The 25042-nt window shown below is 56.7% G+C and overlaps 1 protein-coding gene across 8 annotated transcripts in view; it reads right to left on the bottom strand.

Moving 5' to 3' along the window:
* TCF3 (transcription factor 3) overlaps positions 1-22532 on the bottom strand; it is a 32643-nt gene extending 10111 nt beyond the window's left edge. For all 8 annotated transcript variants that reach the window (XM_043465561.1, XM_043465567.1, XM_043465563.1 and 5 more), the window contains exons 1-8: positions 22401-22532; positions 20430-20553; positions 17249-17321; positions 5172-5245; positions 4876-4954; positions 2484-2551; positions 1234-1363; positions 927-976 (exon numbers count right to left, since the gene is read on the bottom strand). In XM_043465561.1, coding sequence (XP_043321496.1) covers positions 927-976; positions 1234-1363; positions 2484-2551; positions 4876-4954; positions 5172-5245; positions 17249-17321; positions 20430-20501 — 546 coding nt within the window. In that variant the 5' untranslated portion in view covers positions 20502-20553; positions 22401-22532. The remainder of the gene's footprint in view (positions 1-926; positions 977-1233; positions 1364-2483; positions 2552-4875; positions 4955-5171; positions 5246-17248; positions 17322-20429; positions 20554-22400) is intronic.
* Between the last annotated feature and the right edge of the window lie 2510 nt (positions 22533-25042).

The raw sequence follows: 25042 nt of genomic DNA, 5'->3' as shown, positions 1-25042 counted from the left end.
TCAAAGCCCAGCAGTGTTTTCCCCAGTGTTAGAACCTCCCTCAGACCAGCCCTGATCACAGGAGACCTGGGAGCCTCAGAGGCAGGGCCCCAGGTAAACCTTCTGCCCCAGCTGCTCCAAAGAAGTAAGATGCAAAGGCCTTCTAGGATGAGCACCAACCCTGATTAGCTGGCACTGTCTGGAGAGTGCTGGGATCGACTGGCAAGGTCTGCCCCAGCAGTGGAGCAGAAAGCAGGGAGCAAGTGATGAGTCAGGGGGGATGGAGTGGGCTCAGGGGCCTCTCACTCTGATGTTCCAGATGTGACATCATGAGATGAGGCTTAAAACAACCTCTATTTTCCTGCCCCCCACCCCTAGGCTGCAGGATTTCAACCTCGGATGGTGACCCTGAGCCTGGAGTGGGCTGGGTCAGCCTCGGGGGCTGTGCTGGTGGCCAGTGAAGGAGGCAGGCAGAGAGGGCAGTGGCCAATCCAGGGAATCCAGCAAATTGCCTCTTCTCCCAGCGTGATTAAGTCGCGGGAGCTCAGCACTGGAAGCCACTGACAGCTCGGCACCATCTGCTGGGCCTGGCTCTCTGCCAACCACAGGCAGAGGGGCAAGGATGCAGAGTGGCTCCAAGCCAGGCACAGGGAGCGGGAAACCCTGTGAACTGCCCCCACGATGCCCACCTGCTCCCGCTCCCAGGACGGACTCCTGTTCAAGCCCTTTCTGAAGAGCCTCAGCCACAGGAGACCACTTATCTTAAAACACATGGGACCCAGGCTAGACCCAAGGAAGGACTTCCTGACTCCCTCAGAGCTGGGGCCTCAGGGCAGAAGTCCCCCGAGCCCCTGGGGCTTTCACCAGAGCTCATGTGGGGCTGGCCCACCCTGGGGGGGTGTCACAGAGGCACTCAACCCATGGGGCCCATCTGTCCCACGACTCACTGAGGACGGGAGGCCAGGCGGCACCTTCCGGACCTTCTTGGGCTGCGAGTCTGTCAGGACAGGAGGAGTGAGAACCCCGGCCCGGCTCCCACCCTCACCCTGGCCCTTCCCACCAGACGTGCCTGTCACCAGGGGTGAGACACAGCCTCCTCCACCACCCACAGCTCAGAGAGGGGACCTGGGGGCTTTTCTCTACTAAAAGAACAACTCAAGCCTCTGTCCACACACAGAACCCTGGGGGCAGGCATGTGGACTTCACAGGACGCGACCGCTGGGCCTCAAGGGGACTGCGCCCTGGCCCACTCACCCAGGCTGCTGTCCGTTGCTCTCCGCCGAGAGTGCCCAGAGTAGGAGTAATACTGGGACCCGCCCTTGACGCCCGAGGGGGACAGAGGCCCTGGGCTGCTGAGGGCCAGCTCGCTGGGGAGGAAGCCCACCTGGGGGAGGGAGGGAGGGGTCACCAGTCAAGCCCCGCCCCCCAGCCAGTTCTGGTTAAACAGTAAGTGCAAAGGCTGAGGCCAGGTCCTTGGGTGATGGCGACCTGGGGAGGAGCTCCCTTCTGGCCAGCACCTGTGGAGTGTCTCTGATCAAGGCGTTAATGCAAAAGACAAAGAAACACCGTCAAACGTGAAGATGCCGCGCGGTCTGGGCGCTAACACACACACAATTGCGTCTAGGGAATCAGCTCGGTTTACTTTGTATGTATCCCTCCACTCTGCGTTTTTAAGGCAAACAGTTTAAACTCACAGACACTGGTATAAAATGGGACTCTTCCTCAGAGAGCAGGCTTGATTGGGGCTGAAGGCCCACAGCTGCAGCCTCAGCCTTCCAGTCTGTAAAATGGGCATGCCAGCCGCTACACGGCTCAGGAGTCATTGTGGGGACTGACAGGGCCAGGCAAGGTCTCCCCGGGCAGGGATCCTGGTGCCTAGCAGGCGTCCTGTGGCTGTGATAGCTGCCACGTTGGCTGCAGCCTGGTGTGCACATGGGTGGTGCTGTCTGCAGCAGGGCCTAAGACTAAAGCCCCCAAGGGATGGGGGAGAAGGCCTAGAGAGGTGACCAGGACAGGAGGCCACAGGGGACCGCTATGCTGGGCCCCTGCCCCATCAGCCTTGCAGCAGGGTGGGTAAGGGCGACAACCTTGCCCAGGAAGGAAGCTGTGGGCCGGACCACAGGGCTGGGCTGGCCTCAGGTTCCCTGTCTGCCATTGGGGCTGGATGGGCGGGTGTCTCCTGAAGCCCCCTCAGCTGTGTAGGGGGCCTGCAGGCTGGACTCAGCCTCTCCTCCACACGCACCCGGCCTGGTCCAGGGCCCTGGCCTGTTTTAGCAGCTGCTGGCGAGTGACCAGCACTCGGCTCAGCCAAAGCAGCTTCACAGATCAGGAGGAAATCGGGATGAATTTGTTTAAAATTAAAACCAAAGAATGTGAGGTGCTGACGAGAGATCAGGTGCCCCCCCCATCCCCACCCACCTGCACACCCCACCCCCCCACCCGTCTGGAGCGCGGGGTTCTCCAGGCTCTGCAGTCCCACGTCCTCCCCACAGACACTGCCTCACCTGAGTCAGGCTGCTGACCCCAGCATCTCTCCCGAAGGCAGCGTATGCGCCCCGCTCACTGCCCTTGCCTGTGGAAAGGAAGGAGGGTCACCCGGAGCTGCCTGCACACAGTAGGGACTCCACAAGTGCACAACGCTGAGAAATGTGGTGGGACACTTCTCTCCCTGCAGGGTAGTGAGGGCCCAAGGGACAAGCGGGCTCCAGCCAGATGCTGCCCCCAGATAACCTGCAGAGTATCCTGCAGACATGCCAGGCCCTCCTCGTCTCACCCCCGAGTTGGGACAGCACCAATTCGCCCCACCCCTCCAAGCTTCGGTTTCCTCTGTTCAAGGTCATGAGGTGTCAACTCCCCAGAATGCTGGGTTCCCAGGGGACAGGCTGGGGTCCCCGCTGCTGCCTTAGTTCAGCACCCAGACCCTGGGCTCCTTTACCAGCCTCCAGCCAGGGTTAGCTAATGAGTGAGCAAGTGATGTCCCTGAGGACGCTAAGTCAGGTGACTCGGTGAAGGGGCCCTCCCTCTACGTGGGTGGGGAGGCCCCCGCTGTGGGGGGACAACCTGTCAAGAGAGAACTGCTGGTGTGAACGGACTGTTGCAGCTACACAAACACCTGGATCCAGCCTCGTCTGAAGCAGGTCCCTGGATCAATCAGTAGCTGAGCCATTCAAGTCTGTTTCTGGCTTCTGCTGAGCACCAACTTTGACTGAGGGTGGACCGTACCCAGCCCTACTGTAAGTAAGGAATCAGAATGTTTGACTGACTAACATGATTTATTCTCAAATTGCGGGGGGGGAATCTCCCTTTTATTTTAAAAGGACAATTCCAAGTAGACTTCTGGAACAAACACTGTTTAGGGGGCAGGCAGAGGGACCATGCTCCTACCAGTATGCAGATACCCCACAGGCTGCACCCGGCAACCTCCCATGACCCCTCCAGGCAGGCAACAATGGGCCCAGGTAGGGATGAACAAACTAAGGCCTGGAGGCCAGAAGGACTTGCCCCACAGTCCAGAGAGTGAACTTCCTTCCTCCCAGGGCGGGTGGCTGTGGGCAGCAGAGCTGGTGAGCCCAGCCAGGACTCCAGGTGCCTGCCCCTCCACCCCCCATCGAGTATGAGGCAGGCACTAAATAGGGGGTATCCTGAAAGGAAAGATGAGACAAGGAGAGGAAGCAGAGGTTCTGGGATGTGACCTGCAGTGACCAGAGCCCTGTGGGTATACAGCAGGTGCCTAAGCCATGCACCAGGCCCCTGCATCAGGGCAGGACCACCAGGGCTCGTCGAGGAGCCTGACCAGGTTGGGGGCCACACTGGAAGACTGACCCCACTCCCAGGGCCCTGGCACTCACTGCCCACGCCCCACCACGGCCACACCAGCCCTGGTCCACAGGTGAGAAAACCAGGGCCCAGGGAGGTGAGACCTCGCCCACATCACCACTGGTTCCCTGGGCATGTCCTGGGCTCCCTGCTGCCCTCTCTGAGCCCCTTGGCCACAGGAGTGTGTGGCAGGCGCGGACACAGCTGGGCTCTGGGCCCCGCTGACCAGGCCAGGCCGTGGAAACTGCCCATGTTGGAAGAGGCTGAGGAAGGAACCCCCCGCGGCAGGCGTAGAGGTGATCCCAGGCCCCTGGGTCAGGCCCCACCTCCCAGGCTGGGAGATGCACACAGATGCCCACTGGATACAGCAGGTGCTGGATGCTGCTCTCGCCACCTCCCTTCCCACGGTTGCACCCAGGCCACATTCACCCATCTGAATACATTCTTCAGTGTATCCAGCCACACAGGGCTTGACTCCAAAGCCCGCACGCCCTGGCTGCCCCCTGGCTGGTCGGCTGGGGACCCCCAGTTCACCCACCTTCCCAGTTGCTGCCAATCCTGCCATAACTCTTGGCCTGGGAACCACCACCCACCCCTCAGCCCCTCTCAACCCCCAGAGACGCCAATGCCACCATCAGCCCCAGTGCTTCCCTCAGAACAGGGAGACTGGGGCTCATGGGGACAAGGATCCTGGGGGCCGGGTCCTTTCTTGGTGAGCAAGATGGGGGTAGGCCTTCGGGTCTGGGGAGCTGCAGAGTAATCACTGCCAGTTCTTGGAAGGCTCTGTGACAACCCCATCCAGAGGGTCAGGAAGCCAGGACTCAGGATGGGGGACCCTCATCCGGATCCTGATCCCCACAGTCAGGACGTGGGCACTCCAGGGAGGGCGGACGGGCCTCAGCCAGGTCCTGAAGTGATTAGGACTTCACTTCCCAGCTGCACTTGGAGGGTCCCCACCCATGTCCTCTCTTTCAGGATGCCCTGGAAGCCCTGGCACTCAATTACATTGACCATCTCCCGGACCAAGTGGGTGTGCGGGGAGGCGTGGGGGGCATGGGTGCCACATGTGTAGACACTCACCTCCGAGCCCAGGACCCAGGAATGTGGAAGAAGGGAGGCTGCTGTGGGACTCACCGAAGTGGGCGCCGTCACTATAAGTCTGCGGGGAGACAGCAGGGGTGAGGGAGGCACCCCCACTTCAGGGCTGGGAGACAGGCTTGGGGAGGGGCCTGGGTCAGGACACAACCCTGAAATGCAGAGCCCAGAGCCCCTGCAGATCAGGCTGGCATCCAGCTTCACTGCTCTGGGCCCATCTCCCCATGCAACACGACCCCAGGGAAGGAAACCAAGAGTCTCGGCCTCTAGTGGCCCCTCACCCGGCCGGGGTCGAAGGAGGAACTGTCTTGCTCACTGGTGCCCCATGAGCCTGAACTTGGCCGGTCGTCGAGACCTGTAGGGCAGGAAGGCAGGGTCAGGGGCCTCACCTGCCCACTCCACACCAGCCCCCACCCCTCACCAGAGATGAGGGGTGGGGTGGCCCTTACTCAACCTGGGATGCTTTCCAGGCTGTTCTGACCCACCCTGGAGCCTGTCCAGATGCACCCAACCCACTCTGCCCACAGTGACACCACCACCAGTGGCAAGCACCCTGGGTATGCGGCTACCAAGAAGACAAATTCCACCAATCCAGGACTGGCCCCCATCCTGCCAGGACAGATGGAGCCCTTGACTGGTCTCTGGGTCCCTCGGGGGGCAGGGTGGGTAACAAGGGATGGCCTCTCATCTCCCCTTTCCCGTAGCTGCCAACTCAAAAAGGTGGGGCTGTGCCTTTGTTGAAATGAGGAGCAGCAGCAGCCACCACTGACTCCCCGCCAAGCAGAGGCTGGCGCCTGGGAAGGTGGAATCCAATCTGGAAGACAGGCGCTTACCTCGCTCACCCAGTCCAAGGTGTGGCAGGGGTTAAGCATGGTTGGGACTGGGGACAAGGACCATGGATGGAGGGGTGAGCAGGGTGGGGCCCTTATCTCCCTGAACACTTGCCAGGCACGGCCCAGGACTCTCCCCACCTCATTCAGGGGCAGACAGCACGTGCTCGTGCTTTTCATGGGGGAGGGGCGGGTTGTCTCCAACACTGCCCATGGTGGGGGCGGGGGAGGGGGAGGGCCTCAGGGCCCAGAAGAGCAAAAATGAGCAGTCCTGGGACCCCTCCCACCTGTTTCTCTTCTCAGTAAGTGGGGTCATGAACACATCCCACTTTGCAGGACTGGGGGTGTCCACATCTGACACTGAGTCAAAGCTCCCCAAGCTAGGCTGGGCGAGAGATGGGGGGAGGGCCGTGCCCAGCACTGCAGGCTGTGCCAAGGGACAACCCCTCCCCCAACCCTGACCCTGCATGGTGGACATCCAGAACACCCTAGTTTCACCCAGCCCTCCTTTGCTCATCTGTACCAGAAACTTACTTCAAACTGCAGCCTCCTATTTTGGTGCCTTTGTGTTAATCATCTCCCCTGGAGAACTGGTGTTTAATTATGGCCTAATTTGCATAATTGTGCATATTAATCTCCCGATCTAATGAATATTCATACAGCTCACTTAAGATTTTGTTTTCTAATCAAAAATTTCCAGTGTGATTATGATGCAGGGCTGAGACCCACCATGGTGGGCAGGGGGTCACACAGGGAGCTCCCCTGGTCTCCATGAGTCCATCCGGCATTAGCTGTCAGGTTTGGGGTGTCTGCTCCCCAAGGTGCTGGGCCTTCACCTGGATCATGGGAACTGGAGCAGCTGGTGGTGGGGGGTGACCTCGGGCACGGGGCCAGCACTTGAGCTCCAGTTTCCCTCCACACCCGCTTACCTGTCGTCCCCTTGCCCTCTGGCACAGCCCCTCTCCTAGATGAACTCATTCTGCTCTGGGTCCCCCACTCCTATGGGCATTCACAACAGGCCCCAGGAACTTCAAGCAAGAGCAGGAGGCCAGGTCCAAGGCCACATGCAAGCCTCCCTGCACCCCAAGGCCTGGCAGGGCTGAGGGGCACTCCTGGGGCCTGACACCCAGGGACCCCGCCAACACAGGCCCCACAAGATTTAGGCAGAGGCAACCAGGCCCTGCTCTTCCCTTTCAGGTAAAAATCTCCTCCCCCAGCCCCAGCCTCCCCACTCCTAGAAACGACAAAAATAGGGATGACCCCTCCCCCACTACTCCCATTAAGTTATTACCCCCCCCCACTGGTTAATTACACATTTTAATAAACCATCATGAATATTCATAACATACCCCTTGTTCATGTTCCAGTTAATATGTACTAATAGAATAAGACTTCACAAACTGAATGTATTTTTTTTTTTAAACAATCGCACTCTTTTTTTAATAAAGCTGGAGATGAAGTGGTGGCGGGGCCGCACCCAGAAAAATCACCCCTCTGCTCACTTCTGGCCTACCACCCTGGCAAGAGGCGAGAGATGGACAGAGCAGAAGGCTGGGGGGTGAGGTGCGGCACAGAGGGATTTGCCCAGCCCACACCCCAGCTGGCTGCCCCCTTGGCCAAGTGACACGGGGTGAGGGCTCCTTTGAGGGGCCTTGGTACCAGGTGATTCCTCCACAGCAAGTCTGCAGACTGGGACCTTGGACCAAGTCCAGCCCTTGCGTCCTTTTGTCAATAAAGCTTTATTAGTACAAGGTCACGGGCATTTGTTCCCGCACTGTCTGCAATGGTGTTTGCCATTGTAGATTAGTTGCACATACTGCCTGGCTCCTTATCAGAAAGGTCAGCTGACCCGAGCATCAAGATTCCTGGAGCCAGTGCCCCTGTATAAAGCAGCCAGACCAGCGGACTTTGGTACCTGGAGTGTGGGGAAGATGGTCACGGCAGTGCCTCCACCTCAAACCTGCAGCTGTACAGCCATGGTCGCTGTCGGGGGTTCTATCCTGCAGCCCCAGGCCTCGGGTCCCAGGCTAAATCCAAGGAGCTATCCTCTCCCCACCTCACTCCAATGCTCGCTCTGCAATCCACCCCTGGCTCAGCCAGGGTGTGTCCCCTGGGTCAAGCCACCACCCTGCACCAGTGTCCCCCCAGGTTCCCTGCCCACACACCACGCAGGGCAGGCTGGCTCTCCTCCCTCCCTCCAGCCTCTGCCACGGCTCCCCACTGCCCTCAGGGTAGAGACCAGACTCCTCCCTGACCACAGTTCTCTCCCAGCTCACTCCTACCTGACCCCCAGCAGGTGAGCAGATCTTGACCCCACCCAAGCTCTGCCCGGGTGGTCCCCACACCTGCTGACCCTTTGTCCCCTGACAGGGAGGTCGCCATGCCGGCCCCCTCTGTCCCCAGCGATGCCTGCACAGGGCTAGCCCCCAAACAACCTCCAGAGACACCTGTGGCCCCCATCATTGATCTGATAGCTACTGAACCCATCAAAATGTCATCTGCCGTGCCATCCTCCTGCGGTCATATGGGCAACTACCTGACTGCAATGCGGCCTCCAGGACCAGGGAAGAGCTCCCACCGCCACCAGGGGCTAATTAACACACACTCAGATGGACATAAGTGGCTAGCGACTGCTGCACTGGACATGTGAACCACCCAAATAAAAACTAAATAATAATGATATAAACCACCACACACCATGATCACACCTGAAAAAAAATTAACAGCACCTAAAGGGCTCCCACACTGCCCCCAAACAAGGAGATTTCAGGCTAAAGAGAAAGTCAGTGGGGATAACACCCCACCCACTTCCAAACCAAGGCTTCACTTCAACCCAACCTCTCATGAACCCCTGGAGAGGAAACCCCTAACCCCAGGGGCTTCCCCAATGGAAGGAACTGGCCCTCAAGTGGAAGAGGGGGTGCCACAAACAGATGGTAATACAGAGAAATGGGGTCCCTCAGGTGCAGAAGTTGCCCCACCCCTCCTATGAATTTTGGATTCGTGACAAAGCGACAGCAGAAAGACCCCCTTCTGTTCCAGTCTCACAGACCGGGTGGGAGGGTCTTGACTCCACCCCACCACCAAACCTAAGCTCAGAATCCCAGTCAGGAACTCCCTGCAAAAACAGGCACAGGGCAAAACAAAACCAGAACATGGAAGACAGCCATGTTCACAGATTTAGGATCGATCCCAGGAAACAGAAGGGTATCTAAGACCACCACTGCCGCGCGTGTGCTCCCAAGGAAACTGCAGAGCTTGTGGGGTTCCCTGGAAAGGATGGAAGATAAGGCTTCTGGGAGAGAAGAAAACAGGAGAAACTAATAATTTTGCAGCAAATTCGCAAAAGCAGCATCAGAGGCGGGGAGGCCGAAGCGACAATGCAGAAGTGATCAAACACAAGGGTGGGCTCTGGAGATGCCCCCAAACACCAAGGAAGGGGGCATTCTGAGACCCCAGGCGTCCATAGAGAACAAGAGAAAAAACGCCCAAACTCAAAAACACCGAGTCAAAAACAACCTAGGTACTCAAAGGGAAAAGTGAGGAGCTGGAGGAACGCGCACACCTCTCGGACACCACGCGCTCGTGTCCCCACGCAATAACACAATCCATAGGATTGAAGCTCAGGGAGGTATATAGCGGCCTCCCTGGGGAGTACCAGCCCCAATCCCATCGCCAACCCACTGCCTCTCACAGGAGGCAGGTGCCCAGGTGCTGCTCACCAGAAAAGCAGGAGCAAGGTGACATCAGCTGCGGCCCCTCCCTGTAGAAGATCCAGAAGGAAGCACTCCAGGCAGGAGGGTAATCCCAGCACAGGCCACTCCAGTCAGGAGAAAGTGATGAGCGGGCACCTTTGACCCACACGTTAAACAATTTAAGACACTATCCCACCAAGAGTGGGCACCAGAGTGCACAGGTGCTGCACTCCCCGGGGGACTCCCCGTGGTTTCCTCCAAGGAACCCTTGAGCAGCTGCCATCATCCCCACTTCAAAGATGAGGAGACTGAGGTTTCCTAAGTGGCAGAATTAATATAACAAGGACACGTGTTTCCCAGCTGGATACACACACACAGGACAGGACTTGAAAAGAGAAATGACGTTTTTAAAAAGTGGCAACGTATTCAAACCAAACAGGAGGACTGGAGAAGGTCACTTTCCCGCAGGGCACGAAGATGTGATTTCACTTCTGGAGAGCAAACAGCCTGATCCAGGAGGACCCCCACCAGCAGAGTTGCAAACCAGCACAGGCTGCCAAACTCAACCCAAGTAAGTACACCAGACCCGGGTGCAAGAAGGAAAAACTACCATCAGTGTGTGCAAAGTGTGAGAGGGACGCAGACTCGACTTTTCTGAAACCTGAAAAGCGCTCTGGAACAAGTGACTCAGGAAGACGATCAGATGCACACAGACATACCAAGTAACACCAGTGAAACGGAGGGGCCAGAACATTTATACACAAGTCTGAATTCAAGGCGCAAACTCTTACTGGAATGGAAGGTGGGTTTTGCTGACAGTGGGCAGGACCCACAGAGAATATCCCACTGTCCTGTGTCCTTGACAGTGGACAAATGAAAAGCCTGACTGCGATGAGGAGGAGACGAAGATCTCACAGTTATGGGTCAAAGTGCCCCTCAAGGCCTCAGGAAGAATGACAGAGGGCCATTTCAGGAAAGCAGGAAGACCCTGCACCTCCCCAATAGTGGCAACAGGCCAAGCCTTGGTTACTCATTGAGTCACTGACCCAGAAATAAGCCAATCGAGGAACAAAACCTCCATTCCCCAACCTGGAAAACTGGAAATCTCCGAAAGAACTTGACCAGAAGGGAAATTTTTGAAAAAAATATTATCAAGAATCTACATTGAAAAAATAATGAAAATACACATTATTGAAACCAACGAGATAGGGCCAAAGTGGTCCTCAAGGAAATTTATAACTCTCAAGAGAACAGAAGTAAACAAGTGAGACTTCAATTCAAAAGTAAAAAGAAAAACTTAACAAAAAAAGAGGACTTAAACAGAAGTAGTGGGGAATTCCCTGATGGTCTGGTTAGGACTCCAAGCTTTCATTGCCAAGGACCTGGGCTCGATCCCTGGCTGGGGAACTAAGATCCCACAAGCGACGTGGCATGGCCCAAAAACGAAAGAAACTGACAAAGTAAAATAAAACAATACAGAAATAGTGCAGAGAAAAGCAGTCAACTGAGAAACATCAATTCCACGATGAAGTAGACTCCTTGGAAGAAAAGTCAATAAACAGATACAAGGAGACTTCCTTGGTGGTCCAGTGGTCAAGACTATGCCTTCCAATTTGGCAAGACTCTGCCACCAAAGGGAAGGCGGGCTTAATCCCTGGTCAGGGAACAAAGACCCTGTATGCTTCGGGGCAACTAGGCCCACGTGCCACAATTACTGAGCTCATGCACCTCAACTAGAGAGCCTATGTGCCACAACTACCGAGCCCACATGCCACAACGAAAGATCCCTTGTGCTGCAACTAAGACCTGTAATGCAGCCAAATAAATAAACATTAAAAAAAAAAAAAGCCTGAACCCCATATGACATGCAAAATGCAAACCTGCGGCTGGCAGATCTGGTCTGGCAGTTAAACAAGGATATAGACCAAACGCGAAATTCAGGATGCTTCAGGTTAAGAAAAACTATTAATTTCTGGACAGAGTCAGGAGGTGGGGAAGGAGGACAGCAGGGGCCATCCTAAGATGCCCAACACACCACGATGATGCCAATGACTCATGTGGATAGTTGTATAGGACCAGAAGGAAACACCCGGAACATGATAAACACAATCAGAGAGATCTCGAATCAACAGCCATAATCAGGCCCGGTCCTGCTGACAACAGTCAAACAGCACACCAGCACACGCCTGTGTGGTTCCAGAAACACTGGCTGATGGGAAAAGGCACATGGCATCCTCACCAGGATGGAGGAAGCTGGGTGCCTGCAGGTGCTTTACCTGGAAAACCAAGCCAAGGGAAGAACCTAATTAGGGGATGTCAGGAGGCAACCAGGTAGAAAATATGATGAAAAAGATCCCCAAACAACAGTTGTTCAGTGCAAGTCATGTTTGACTCTTTGTGACACCACGACCTAAAGCACGCCAGGCTTCCCTGTCGTTCACCATCTCCCAGAGTTTGCTCAAACTCACATCCATTGAGTCCGTGACTGCCATCCAACCATCTCATCCTCTGTCGTCCCCTTCTCCTCCTGCCCTCACTCTTTCCCAGCATCAGGGCTTTTTCCAAGTCAGCTCTCCAACCACAGTATGGAAAGTCCTAAAACATCTAGAAACAACCTTCACTGCAGAAGTATGTGACCAAATTAAGAAAAAAATGAAAACTGTAAAGTGATTAAGTGCCTTATAATTTCAGTTTTCAAAGTTTATCTTAAAAACTTAATATTAAGGGTCAAAACTTAAGGGAGAAGATACCAGGTTCTTACAATGTAAAAATGCAACACCATAAAAACAAACAGTTCTTTCTAAACTTATCTATGAATTTAACATAAAATCAAAATCCTGACAGGTTTTTTTTTGAAGGGATATGGGATGGGAGGAGACATAATTATTCTAAAGATCAAAGAAAAGAATCAGCATATCTCAAAATATGTGGGTGGGGGACCTGGAAAACAAAAATTGAGGTAAGACTATAAAAATCACCAGAAAGCTATACTAACTAACACTGGGTAGTACTGAAGTAAAATATTTATATTTTTACAGTAAAGTAAAAATATAAGGCAAAAATTCATGGCTAAATGGCAATTTAGGAAATGCTCTGAGGCATATCGAACCACCAAGAAAGATTTTCTTGAGTTTATTCTGTTCTAAAACTTCCTAAATTAAATGCTTACTCCACTTCTTTCCATTGTATCTGAAGACTGTCAAAGACTATGATTCCTCTCCAAGTACAGCTTTGGCTGCACCTGTTTGTGTGTGTTTACATTATTGCTGATTTCTGTCTAGCCTGGCTGTGTTTTACTTTCCTCTTTAACTCAAGAGGCAGACAAAAAGGAATTCTGTTATTTCCAAGTATTAGGCTTTTTGTTTATTTCTGCATTTTTGGTCTTTTATTTCTAATTTTACTGCATTGTTCTCAAAGGAATATGAGGAATTATATTTTGGTCACTTTTTCTTGTTACATCCTTTTATTATCCCTGGTATGTGATCAATTTTTATAAGAAGTGTGATCCCTATTTACAGGGCATGGCCTTTGAAGAATAAGTGCTTCTAACTGAAGGTGCCTTTCAGGCTTCATTCCAGGCTTTTCATCAGTATCTCTGGGTCCAGGGCCCAAGAGTGTGTGTTCTGAGCAGTCCCACAGGTCAGCAGGATGTGTGCCACTGGCCAGGAACAGCTCTGTAAGTTCAATTTTGATCACTCCATCATTGAGGTTCTCTACCTCCCACTTATTTTTCACTTCTTTGCTCTCACAAAAGCTGTAAAGGCATCCTTTTCTGCCCTCCAGCATCTTTTCCTGAATATTCCTCAATTTGATGGAATGAGGAACAGGCACATTCATGACCGTCACATCTGCCCTGCAGAATGGACTGTCATCTAATTCTTAAAAATTTCTCAGAAATGGCACCAAGGCTAGAACAAATGGAAAGACTTGACAACATAAAAATGAAACCTGTAAACCACTGAGAGGAATTGAAAATCTACATCAACAGTTATAAATGAAAACCTAAGAAAAAGGCTGCAACACAGATAACAAAAGACTAACATCCTTCCTATAGGAAAAGCTCTTGCAAATCAGTAAGACCAGTATAGGGCAGGGGCACAGGACACTACAAAGAGCATACAGCACTGGGTGGTTAGCTGGGATGTTACTAAACTCTCGAAGTTTCAGCTTCATCCTAAGTATAATGGGGGAGATAACTGCACCTGTCTCACCACCCCGGGAGGACTGAGGACTCAGAATGAATGATCTAGGGTTGGTTCCTGGAGTACAGCGCTTGAGAAATGCTGATATAAGTTGCTGGTAAGTGTTACTATTGCTGTTGTTTAAAAGTTCATCAGGCAGCCATAAAAAGGAACAAACTGTTGATCCAACAACTTGGATGGGTCTCCAAGGAAGTATGCTCAGTGGAAAAAGCTGACCCCAGAAGGCTCCGTGCTGTGCGGTTCCATGTACACAACACCCTCAACACAGCAAAGTTGGGAAGATGGAGAAGAGGAAATCAAGGGTTGCCAGGGTGAGGTGGGGGTGGGGGGTGAGTGGCCGCAGGTGGGAGGTCGTGGGGCGATGGAACAGTCCTGAAGAGACCATGGGGGTGGCTTCATGGTGCTACACGTGGGATACAACTGCACGGAGCTACAGACACACAAATGGGTGCACGCAGGACTCATGAATAAACTAAAATACTGAATAAACTCTGTGGCTTGTACCACGGTCAGTCTCCTGATTCCGTGTCATATGAGAGGAGGCTGGGAAGGGGTAGGCTAGGGAGGGGCTTGGGGCTGCCCTGCACATTTCTTTGCAACTTCCTGCGAATATATTGTGATTTCAAAATAAAAAGCTGACTAAATCCAAGAAAAAAGGGAGGAGGGCTCAAGACAGTGATCAGAAATTCATCAAAAAATAACCCATCTGACCAATAAGGTTTTGGAAAGATAATCACTCATTAACGAATTAACGCCCGCTGAAGAGGCGGATTTAGAACAGGTGGGGAAGAGCCGACCCTGGGATGCCAGAGGGACATCCTCACCATGGACACAGGTCCACGGCCAGTGGTTTTGGTCTGGAGCTTAGGCTGAGGCTGTAACCACACATCCGTGCTGACCTAGGGTGGACGCCGCCTTGCCTGCCTGTGAGGTTTGTACCAAGAATGTGTTACAAACATTTAGAAACACACAAACCAGGAGAGCTGCAGAGACTGACAACAGAGAAGCCCTTCCTCTGGGGTCAGCCAGCGACTTCTGATGTTTCTGGCTAGGGGGCCCTTGACCCTATAGTTGTTGGCAGAGGAGGTGCTGCCATTGAGACAGCTGTGTCTCGGGGTTTCCCAAAAGGGAGGGGGTGGAAAAACTATTCTCATTCTACAGCCTTCTGATCTAACACAAGCAAGCCTCTGCCTCAGGTTAGCGTGTCCTCAATGTCTCCAACAGCGTCTCTAGACAGACTGGCAGGGCAGCTGCTCAGCCCACACACTCAAGAGACCCCCTCGCTGGAGACCCCTCCCCACGGCCCAGGCAGCTGCTCTTCTGGCGCTCTTTCGGAGCAGGTCTAGGAAAATGCAAGTGGACTTGAGGGAATTCTAAGCAGACACTGAGCCAGGATGTACACAGCAAGAAGGGAGGACCCCCTGGAGCTCTCAGGACCACCTGGAGCTCTCATCCCCTTAAGGCGACTCTGCCCGACTAGAGGGTGGTGACCCAGGCTCAGAAAGCAGGGGGCTTCCCCAAGCCCCGTCCTGCAGTTGGACCACCAACACTCATCCCCGGCCTCTTCCTGGGGTCTCCAGCTCCACCAGGGAAAGAGCAGGGGAGAGCCCCCCAAAGGGGCCAGTCTCTGTCCCTGGGGCTCTTGTGTCTGGAGCAGGACCCCCCCTTCACTGTGAGCTCAAGGCAGACATGGAGACAGCCCCACGCCTCAGGTCTTAAAGCACTTTCACGCCCAAGGACTCATCAGATCAGCTGACAGGGAGACTTGTTTTATAGATGAGGAAACTGAGGCATGCAGGCATGTCACCTGGGTCAGGTGACACAGCCTGCCCTGTGTCTGACAGGACAGCAAGGAGGGGGCCCCTGAGCCCAGGTCTTAGGTGTCCTGGCCCCGTGTCCCCTCCCTCACTCCTGGCAGCACTAATGGCTTGAAACGAACTGGGGACCTCTGGGGCTGGTCCAGCCACACCATACCCTTGTGGGCAAGAAAACTTAGCCCTGACATGCAAGGGGTCAAGATCAGACCCCCTCCCCGCATCCAACATGGTCAGGTGGGGCTGTAAGTGAAATGGGCCCGCAGGAATCATGGAAAATCAACCTGAAAAACCCACAGGGGGCGCCCCCAGGCTGGGCCAGGTGTGGGATATCTTGGAGGACTTTCCTTGGGGTCTCCTGGCCCCAAGTGAACCCTGGAAAAGGGAAGAGAGTCAGGAAGAGGCCTGGGGGAAGGTGAGGGAGCCACCTCACCTTCCTGAGGAGGAAGGACAGCGCCACCTCCTCCAGGAAGCCTCCCAGAGCCTGGCCTTCTGCTTGAAGCAGGAAAGCAGCAGCACCCCCAGCTCCTGAGGGTTGTTTGGGGGGCAGGGTGGCCGGTGGGGATTTCCACAGTTCAGGAGGACGCCAGCCAGCCCTGAGGCCACTTCCTCCAGCGGAGAGGAAGGCCAGTGCCGGGCAGCAGCAGACAATACCACCCCCCCTTCAGGGGCTGGGGATGAGAGAGCACAAACCACCCTCGAAACCCCCTCCACCTCCAGCCAGCTCCCCTCAGCCACCCCGATGGAATCTGGAGAAGACAGAAACTTCTATCGTGACCCCAGAGACGTGAAAGGACACAGCCTCCACCCCAGGACCCCAGAAAGAGACTGAAGTCCACAGAGAGCACCAGCCTTCCCAAGGAGACGACCCCCAGCCGGAGCCCCAACATGCACTGAGCTCTCTCTCTGCCCACAGCCCTCCAGGGCTCCCACCTCCTGGGGGAAAAAGCCTGAGTCCTCCCCTGAGCCCACCAGGCCCTGCACGACTTGCCCACCCTTCCTGCCTCTGCTCCTCCAGCACCCCAGGAACTGTCCCACCCCAGGGGCTCAGCATTCACAAGCCTCAGTTCAGACATCTCTCTGGAGATGGCCCTTCTGCCCGGCTGTGGTAGCTTCCCCCCAGCACTCTGCTGCCTAACCCCTGATGTAAGCTTCTTGCGGCCTGTCTGTCCTCCCTGTCTACCCTCTGTACTCGGTGCCACAGGGGTGACCAGCTCATCCAAGAGTGCCAGGGACAATCCTGTGTGAACACTCAAACCCCCGGATCTAGAGCACACAGGCCAGTCGCTCACCCCAGAGCCTGGTCTCGTATACAGAAAAGTGCCAAATACACACTTGACCAAGAACAGCCAGGAGCTGGGCAGGATGGGGACAGCTGGGGTTCCACATCACACCCCTTCTGGCCTCAGGTTCCCCCCCTGGGGAGGGACTGGAGACCCAGAACCCACTGGGGCCAGGGAGACCTCGAAGGCCCAAGTGCCCACCTTAGCCCGGACAGCAACTCTGCGCTAACCATTGGACTCCTTCCCCTGGCCCCATGGCAGATCACAAGACCATGACAACGGCTGGTTTTCCAGCTTCCCTCAGGCTCACTGTCTCCCCATCCCACGTCTAGCCGGGAGCCTGGAAACATTGCCCCAGGCCCCTCATCCCCACACCACCTGGTGGGCCTGAGCACTGCCCCCAAACACTTCCTCCCTTGGTGCCTGGTTCACCAGCCCTACCCCACAGTGGCAGTCCTGGGCTGCCTGGCCCACCCTCCAAGCAGCAATCTCCTCCCTCAAACACAAAGCTGGGAGGCAGTGGGGTCCTCCTACCTGAGCTTCCGAACTGGGTCCCGGCCAGGGAGGCGGGCCGGCTCTTCCCGTTGGTCACAGGCAGCGGGAACATCTGCAGGGAGGGAGGCAGGGCGGTAAGTGGGGATCACAACTCTGCCGGGGTCCTGTCCCACTGGGACCCCCACCCCCAGGGAGCACCTCCCAGATCACAGTCACCAGTGGGATTTGAAAACTCCTGTTTACCGCTTTCCAGAGATGAATTAACCTATGGAACACTTAATATAATCCCTACTCTTAGAAGGGATACACTTTTAAGTTCCAGTTTTAAATAAATGAGATCATTTATACCTCAGGTGGATCCCCAGGCATTGGTACTCCAGTCTCCAACCCTGACCTTCCCTGACGAGCCTGGCTCCTACCTCTCCTTTTGTCCCTGACCCTGCAACTGGCAGGGTGAGGGAAGAACACCCAGGCTCCACCGCTGGGACAGGGAGCAGCCCCACGTGCTGGGCTCTGCTTCGAGGCTGTACCCCTCCCTGCCAGTAACTGGGCAGTTCTCCTGAGGGTGGGGGCACCCAGTGTGGGAACATCACCCCCCAACCCCCACCAGCCTTCCCACTCACTCACCCAAACCCACAGTGTTAAGTCCCTCAAGATTAAACAGCTTAGCAGCATTAACTGGGAAAACCCAACATCAACAAACCCTTGTGCCATAGAAAAAACAAAACACAGTCCTGCCCTGCCCCAAGGGTCTGAGTTCAGAGGTTCTTTTTGGGCCCCAAGTGACTCACACTGGCCTGAATCAGGGCTTAGGACTTAACTGGGGAGTGGCTGATGGCCCCCCAAACCCTCCCTGGCCAACCAGGAGGTGAGGGTGTGGGGTCTGTGGGTGTGACTGTTGGGGGTAGCACCACAAGCCTGGGGAGAGACCAGGAAGGGGCTTCTGCCTGCAAACCCCATTCTACAGAAGGGGAAACTGAGGCCACAGGCTAAGCTGGCAAGGTGAGTGCAGAGGCTCATGGCAGGTAAGCACCCAGGCTGGATGTGGGTTCTTGGGGTTTGTGTCCCCTCTGGGAGTGGTGCGGTGCTCACTGGACCCAGGGCCCTGTCCTCAAGGTGGGCCCCTTTCCCGCTGGGGACCCTAGGCCTGCGCTGGGGGAGGGGCAGGCCTGGGGGTCATCAGTCAAGCCCCCCCGGAGGAGCAGGGGATCAATTCCGTTTCTGTTTCATCCTCCAGGGTGCTGGGGGCCGCTGACGTGGCACTTGCCACAGGGGGCACTGGGCCGTGTCCTGTAGGCGCTTCAAGTCTTGTGATCAGCCCAGACAGGCCCCCACACTGCTCAGAGCCTCAGTGTTTCCTTCTGTGAAACGGGACTCAGGGTTCAGGACGCGTGGGCTATTGTGAAACCCAAGCACACGTGGGCATGCACAGGGCTCAGAGGAGTACAGTCGGAGCACTGTGCCAGCGCCTGCCCATAGCACCCTCCCTGGCCCCCAGTCGTTCCAGGCCATCATCAGGCTGGGGATCACCTCAGGCCCACCTGGGAGACAGCGCTCAGAGCCTACATGCGCTCAGGACCACCCATCTAAGAGGAAGCCCCAGACCAGGAGACCATGGATCGTAACAGCTGGGGGCAGCTTTCTTCTCTGGTGTTTAAGTGACAGTTACCTCATTTCCTTCACATGGACCTGCCCCAAAGATACGCTTCCCTTTGAAACCTTTTGTTTTAGTCGAAATTAGGTTGTTTTAAGAAAACAAATTAAGTCAACTTCTATGGGGCAGGTGGGAGGCAGAGCTGTGAGCCGCAACCGGGGCTGTCTCTGGGCCTCTCTCCCCATAATGACAAGGAGGGTGAAAAAGATCCAGTTCTGGGTTTCCCCGGAGGATAGACACTGGGCACCTTTCCCACTCCACCTCAGTCTCCTTATCCATGAAGTGGGTTGCTGGCTCTGAGCTGGTAGGGGACGGGGCGGTCTGGACCCTCCAGACAGAAAGGGGAGGTGGGCAAGTGGTTGGGGCTTTTGGGTGGCAGGGGGAAGGGGCCACCTCCTCCCCTGACCCCTAAGCTGGTCTGTTCCAGCCCAATAGTCTGTGACTTGTCAGTTTAACAAAAAAACAACTGAGTAGCACCCCTGGTTACTCACCCGGGGAGGAAAAAATAAAACGGGGCTTAAAAATACCAGCCTGGCCCTTCCGGAGCCGCGGCCGCTCCGTCCCGGGGGCTGTTTTTCCGCAGAGTGGCTTCAGCTTGGGGACTTTTATTTTTGACAGACCTCAGTGGCCTAGGCCTCATACCAGCAGATGATCAAATTCAGACCGAAAGAATCAAACCAAAATGGTGCTCAGTGGGGCAGGGAGAGGGGCAGGATTTAGGAAGTCCACATACAGTTCCCAGGTTTACTTCTGTCACAGGCAGCCCACCTTACAGATGGGCAAACCAAGGCCCCCACTCCTCCAAGGGAAGCTCTAACTTCCAGCCCCCACCCCCAGGCCTGTCTGAACTATATGACCTCTGGAAGCCAGCACCCTCTCTGAACCTCCATCCACCTGGCCAGGGAATGGGCTTGGCTGGTGGAGCACACCACCTGGGAAGTGTGGAGACATCCTCTGCCACACCCCACACTCCCATCCCCTCAGATTCCTATGCATTGCTCTCAAGGTCTCCGGTCACTTGTGGCCCAGCTCCTGGCGACACTGCGCACTGGCTCTCATGTGAGTAAATAAATGAACAATTACAGGTCCACTGTGTGTGTCCTCTCTCTCTCTCCACTCACAGAAGACCCACACACGGGGGCACTGAAGCATTGGGCACTCCCATTTTTTGCACTGACAGTGCTGTGAATAACCCTGATCACACCATCCTATAGGTCAGAAGCAAGATCACTGTCAAGATCACTGCATGCCCAAAGCAAGCTGGGGTCTTAGGGCAGCCCCGCCCTTACTCTGGGCCTTAGTTTCCCCATCTGTAAAGGAATGGGCTGGACCCACTCTGTGCCAAGGCATACAGTTGGGTGACAGGTGCCCTGAAGCTGTACCCTGCTGTAGGGGTGTCAACCCATCCATTGGCAGCTCCCCAAACCCTCCAGCCCCACCTGGGGTCCTTTGACCCAAACAAGTTTGAGGTCCAGATACTGGGGGTGTTTCTGGCAGAGGCTTCTTTCCATAGTCCTGGGGCCGTGGAGAGCTGGGCGAACAGGAAGGGTGGGTAGGGTCACTCACCATGCTAAAGTCCAGGAGATCACTGAGCTCCTTGTCCGTGCCTACAGGCGCCATCCTTTGTGACTGGTTCATTCTCCAGCAGCAACGAGGGGCCGGGGTCAGCTCCTTAGGCCTAGAGACAGCCCTGCGTGGTGGCCACCACGGGTGCAGGCAGAGGGGAGGAGGAAGGAGAGAAGAGGCATGAGTGAGGATGGCCGAGGTGGACAGATGAGGAGGCTGTTTAAGACCCCCTCTAAATGCTCCCAGGGTCTGAGTCCTTCGCAGCCAGGATTCCGGGATTAGGGCCCCTAGAGACCCCTCCCCAGGGCCATGGGGGAGTTTGAACAACGGGGTTCGGGCATCACAGAGCAGATCCCTTGAACTCCCTCAGCAACCACCAGGGAATCAAGTTGCAAATGTTACGGGGGATGCGGGGCGGAGTGGTCCCTTCCCAGATGGGTCAGAACCCGCCCCTTTCCCCGCCACCTCTCCTATTTCCTCCCACCCGCACGCTTCCCACCGGCCCTGGCCCCGCCCCCGCGAAGAGGGAGGGGCGACCCGGCCCCGCCTCAAAGGAAACTTGGTGACCCCCCCCCAACAGCTGTCAGAGCACGTTGAAGGCCTGGTCACCCCCAAATTCAAAGCAAAATAAATCCACAAGTAAGACTGCGAAGCCCCCTTCCTGTCCCACGACTACACTGGCAGGGGGGGTGCCCCGCGCAGGGACCGACCCACAAAGCTTCCCACCACGAAAAACAACCGAACTCTGAAAAGAGAAACACCACCCTAGGTTGTTTTATTGTCACGACGTATCCGGCAATTATTTTTAAGCAACTTTGAAAATATCTCTTGCCCTGGGGGAAAGGGGTCCCAAGACCCGAGTCTCCCCCACCCTACAAGGTCCCTAGGGGCTCCATTCTAGAATGAGGGAGAATCCACCTGCCAGGCACCATCCCACACCCAGAAGAGAGAGGAGAGCACGTCCCCGTCCCATAGTCAGGCAGCGAAGCCCCTCCAGGGTCTCCTCCAGGGTCTCCTCCCGGGCCCCCAGGGGGGCGGGGGCGGCAAGCAGAAACCGTGGGGGCCACGAGGGAAGCTAGGGTTCCGAGGTCGAGGGAGACCCGACTTCAGAAGCGGAGAAACCCCCGCTTTGTTTGCCAACTGGAGACGGGTGTGAAACGGATGCCCCGGCGCACCCCCTCCCCCGCGAAGCTTTTTCTTTTTTGGAGGGCGTGTGAAACTGACTTTTTTTTGAGGAGTACGAAACCGCACTTCTTCGTAGGGTGGCTGAAACCGATTTTAAAGCAGACCTGAGAGGGGGGCTGAAACATGCTTCTCTGGGGGAGCTGAAATACTTCCAGGGTGTCACGAGGACTTTTAGGGGTTCGAAGCCACTTTGCGAGGAAAGGGGCAGGACCGTCGACCTCGGGGGGGGGGGGAGGGGGCCCGGGAAACCAATCCCCACCCCACCCCCCGCAGCCGGTGCGGGCGGCGCGGCGCGGCCCGGGAGCCCTTTGAAGCTCGGGGCGCACCCGCCGCCCGCGCCCGCGGAGCGCATAGCAGATGTGTCCCCCGGCCCGGCCTCGACCCGAGCCCGCAGGCGCGCGGCGCACCTTCCCCGCAGACAAAAGGACGCTCCCTCTCCCTCGCTCGCTCCCCTCCAAACTCCGCCGCCGGCCGGGCCCCCGGGGAAGGGGGCGCCCGCGGCCCCCGCGCCACTGCCCCGCCGCAAAGTTGGGCGGCTCCGCGTCACCCCCGCCCAGCTCCGCAAACTTTCCCGAAGTGCCGGTCGGCGGGGGCGCGCGAGCCCGAGCGCGCTCTCCACGTCGTCGGCCCCCTCCGGCGCGCAAAGTTGGAGAACAATGACTCCGGCCGCGCCGCCCCCAGCCCAGCCCGCCCCCGCCCGGCGTCCCCGGGTCCCGGCGTCCCGGCGCCGCGCGAAGAGGCCGGGTCCGCCAGGCGCCAAACGGTGGAAGGTCCCAGCGCGCTCACCTGCTCGGTGCGGCCCGGCCCGCAAAGCGCGGGGGGCGGTGGCATGAACGGCCCCCCCGGACAAAGAAGCGTCGCGGCCCCGAGGGGTGCGCGTGGGCGGCGGCGCGTGGCCCGGCTCCTCGCGCGTCCGCCCCACGGGCCCTGCGCGCGGCCCTGGAGTTGGCGGAGACGGCGTGCGAGGAGCCCGCGATGCCCTCCTGCCGCGTCGCTGGGCTCGGTCCGGCCCGCTACGCCCGCGGCCGCTGCCTCATCTTCCTGCGGCGGGAGACATGTTCCGCCCCCTGCCCCGCGCCCGCCCCGCCCCCTCCAGGCCCCGCCCCGAGCGCCCCGCCCCGTCGCTTCTCGCGGATCCCTCCGCCACCGCCCGCTCGCCCGACCGCCGCCGCCCGCCCATACGCGCACGCTAGACGCGGCTGCGGACCCGCGGAGCCCGGCGCCTGGAGCGGGAGCGCCGGGGATCTGTTGGCCAACGGCGGGGGCTCAGGGGCAGGAACTATCTTTCAGCGCGGAAGCGCACGAGAGCTGGGCGTATTCTTGTGACGCAAGCGGGAAGGGCCGTGAGATGGAAAGATAAGGCGGAGAGACTGGGGCCAATCGAAGGTAGCGGAAGCATGATTGGCAAGGCTGCCTGCCGTTCGTGGCTAGGCCCCGCCCTCGCCCCGCCCACTTCGCTCGGCCTAGCGAAGAGGCGGGACTCTCCGAGCTGAAGGCCGCGAGAAGCTGTGGGGGGCGGGGGACAGCTGGTGTTTTATTCTCGGGTTTGCGTGGCCGCCCGCACAGTCTCTTTGGCTTGGTTGTATCTGAGTTTCTAGGTCTGGCCCCTAGTTCTGGGTGTTGCGAGCGGGCATCCTATGCCCGGAGTGAATGAATCTGACCCATTTTACCCTTGCGGCCACGGCTGCTAGCTTCGTTTCAGGGTCTGAGAGCTCCGCGTGGAACCCGCTCTATGCTTCTGACTTGCTGGTTGCCTTTGGCTGCCTGAGACTCAATTTACTCATCTGTTAAATGCGATTTGGGCCTGAGTTTGAGCTGGACTGAGACCTCACAGTCTCAGCTGCGGTTCTGGGGTCGCAAAGAGTCGGATACGACTGAGCGACTGAACTGAACTAAATTGAGACCTCACAAAGCTTTCTGACTCTGTGAGTTCACTTGGCTCCCAAGTTCACCCCACAGCCAGGAGATCTTCAGCTTTTGGGAACCGTAGACCCTACAGAATGGAAATAATAATTATTATAAAGGAAAATTAACACACTTTAACACGATTTGTGGCCCCCCCCCCCCCCGTGTCCGCAGAGATAAAATCACAGTCCCTTCCAGGCTGGGAAGAAGACAATGTTCCCCCGTCCCAAGAAGCTCCAGCCACCATGGCCCCCAGAACCTTCCAGGCTCACTCTCACCTCCAGGCTATTGCCTTGGCTGTGGCCTCTGCCTGGAAGGCTCTTCTACCCCATCTGGAGCCCCAAGTCCCCACAGCTCAGGGCGGTCAGGGAGGCCCTAGATCCAGGGAGCAGGACTGAAAGCAAGGGAGAAAAGCGGGAGCCCTGGGGGAAGGGGAAGGGGAGACGACTCCAAGGCAGGCGGGAAGTTCAGGCAGCTCCTAATAAAGCCTCTGCCTGCCACATGGGGACCGGGCTGACCCTCACCGCCAAAGTGTTGCCATGTGCCACAGGTCTCAGGAGGGGACTGAGGGTTTGGGGTTCTGGGTTCAAATCCTTCATCCCTCCTGGCATCACTTGGGCAAGCTCTTGCCGCTCTCTGGGCCTCAGTTTCCCCATCGGGAAAATGGGAGAGTGTAATGATGGTCGCTGTGTAGGTGCCAAGAGCATGTGCCTCCATCCTGTGGCCTCTTGCCACTGGAATACCCAAGTCTCTGGAGTGAGGGCTCCCAGACCACAGCCTTTCCCCAGACCAACCTTGATCCCACAAGTCCGGGGTCTGCTCTGGCTTGCCCCTAGCCTGGGGGGCTTTCTTGAGGACCAGGCTGGGGCTGCAGTCTCTCTGGACCCCCAGCCGACTCAGGGTGGGCCAGTACCCTTTTACCTGACAGTGCTAAGGGTCTAACCTGTACAGACAGAGCTGGGGCCAGTATTCCTGGAGTTGACACACCCCATGAAGGGGGTAAATGATCCCTTCATAGGCCATGCAATTATTGAGCACCAACAGTATGCCAGGCTTGGTGTTGGATCACAGTGGTGACTATGACCTGTCTAGTCCCTTTCCTCCAAGGCAAGATGAACTGTCAGAGGCCCCTGTTTTAGTGCCAAATGTGCTTCTTCTGTCCATATGTTCAGCTGTCAGGTCCTCATGCCTGAGTGATTAAACCCATAAACCCATTGTACAGATGAGGAAACCGAGGTTCAGAGAGCTCCTCCCCAGTCCACCCTGGGTCTCACACCTGCCAGGAGGCTTTCCCAGCACCCACAGGCCACCATTGTCTTCCCTGGGGAGGCACAGCCTGGGGCTGAGTCACTGGGTGGAGCAGCCCATGGGGGACCACCACCCCTCCTTGGCTGCTGCCTCTGCCCAGCCCTGAGGCCCGGGTGTGACCTACAGAGCACTGGCACAGGGACAGGCAGCCAGCAGCTGGTGCCAGGGGCCCCTCGAGGGCAGCCCACAGCCCGCCCACCCCCGCCTGTCTGACT

Source organism: Cervus canadensis, chromosome 4, assembly GCF_019320065.1.
Source record: "Cervus canadensis isolate Bull #8, Minnesota chromosome 4, ASM1932006v1, whole genome shotgun sequence".
NCBI lineage: Eukaryota > Metazoa > Chordata > Mammalia > Artiodactyla > Cervidae > Cervus > Cervus canadensis.
This window is presented reverse-complemented; position numbering and strand designations above follow the sequence as displayed.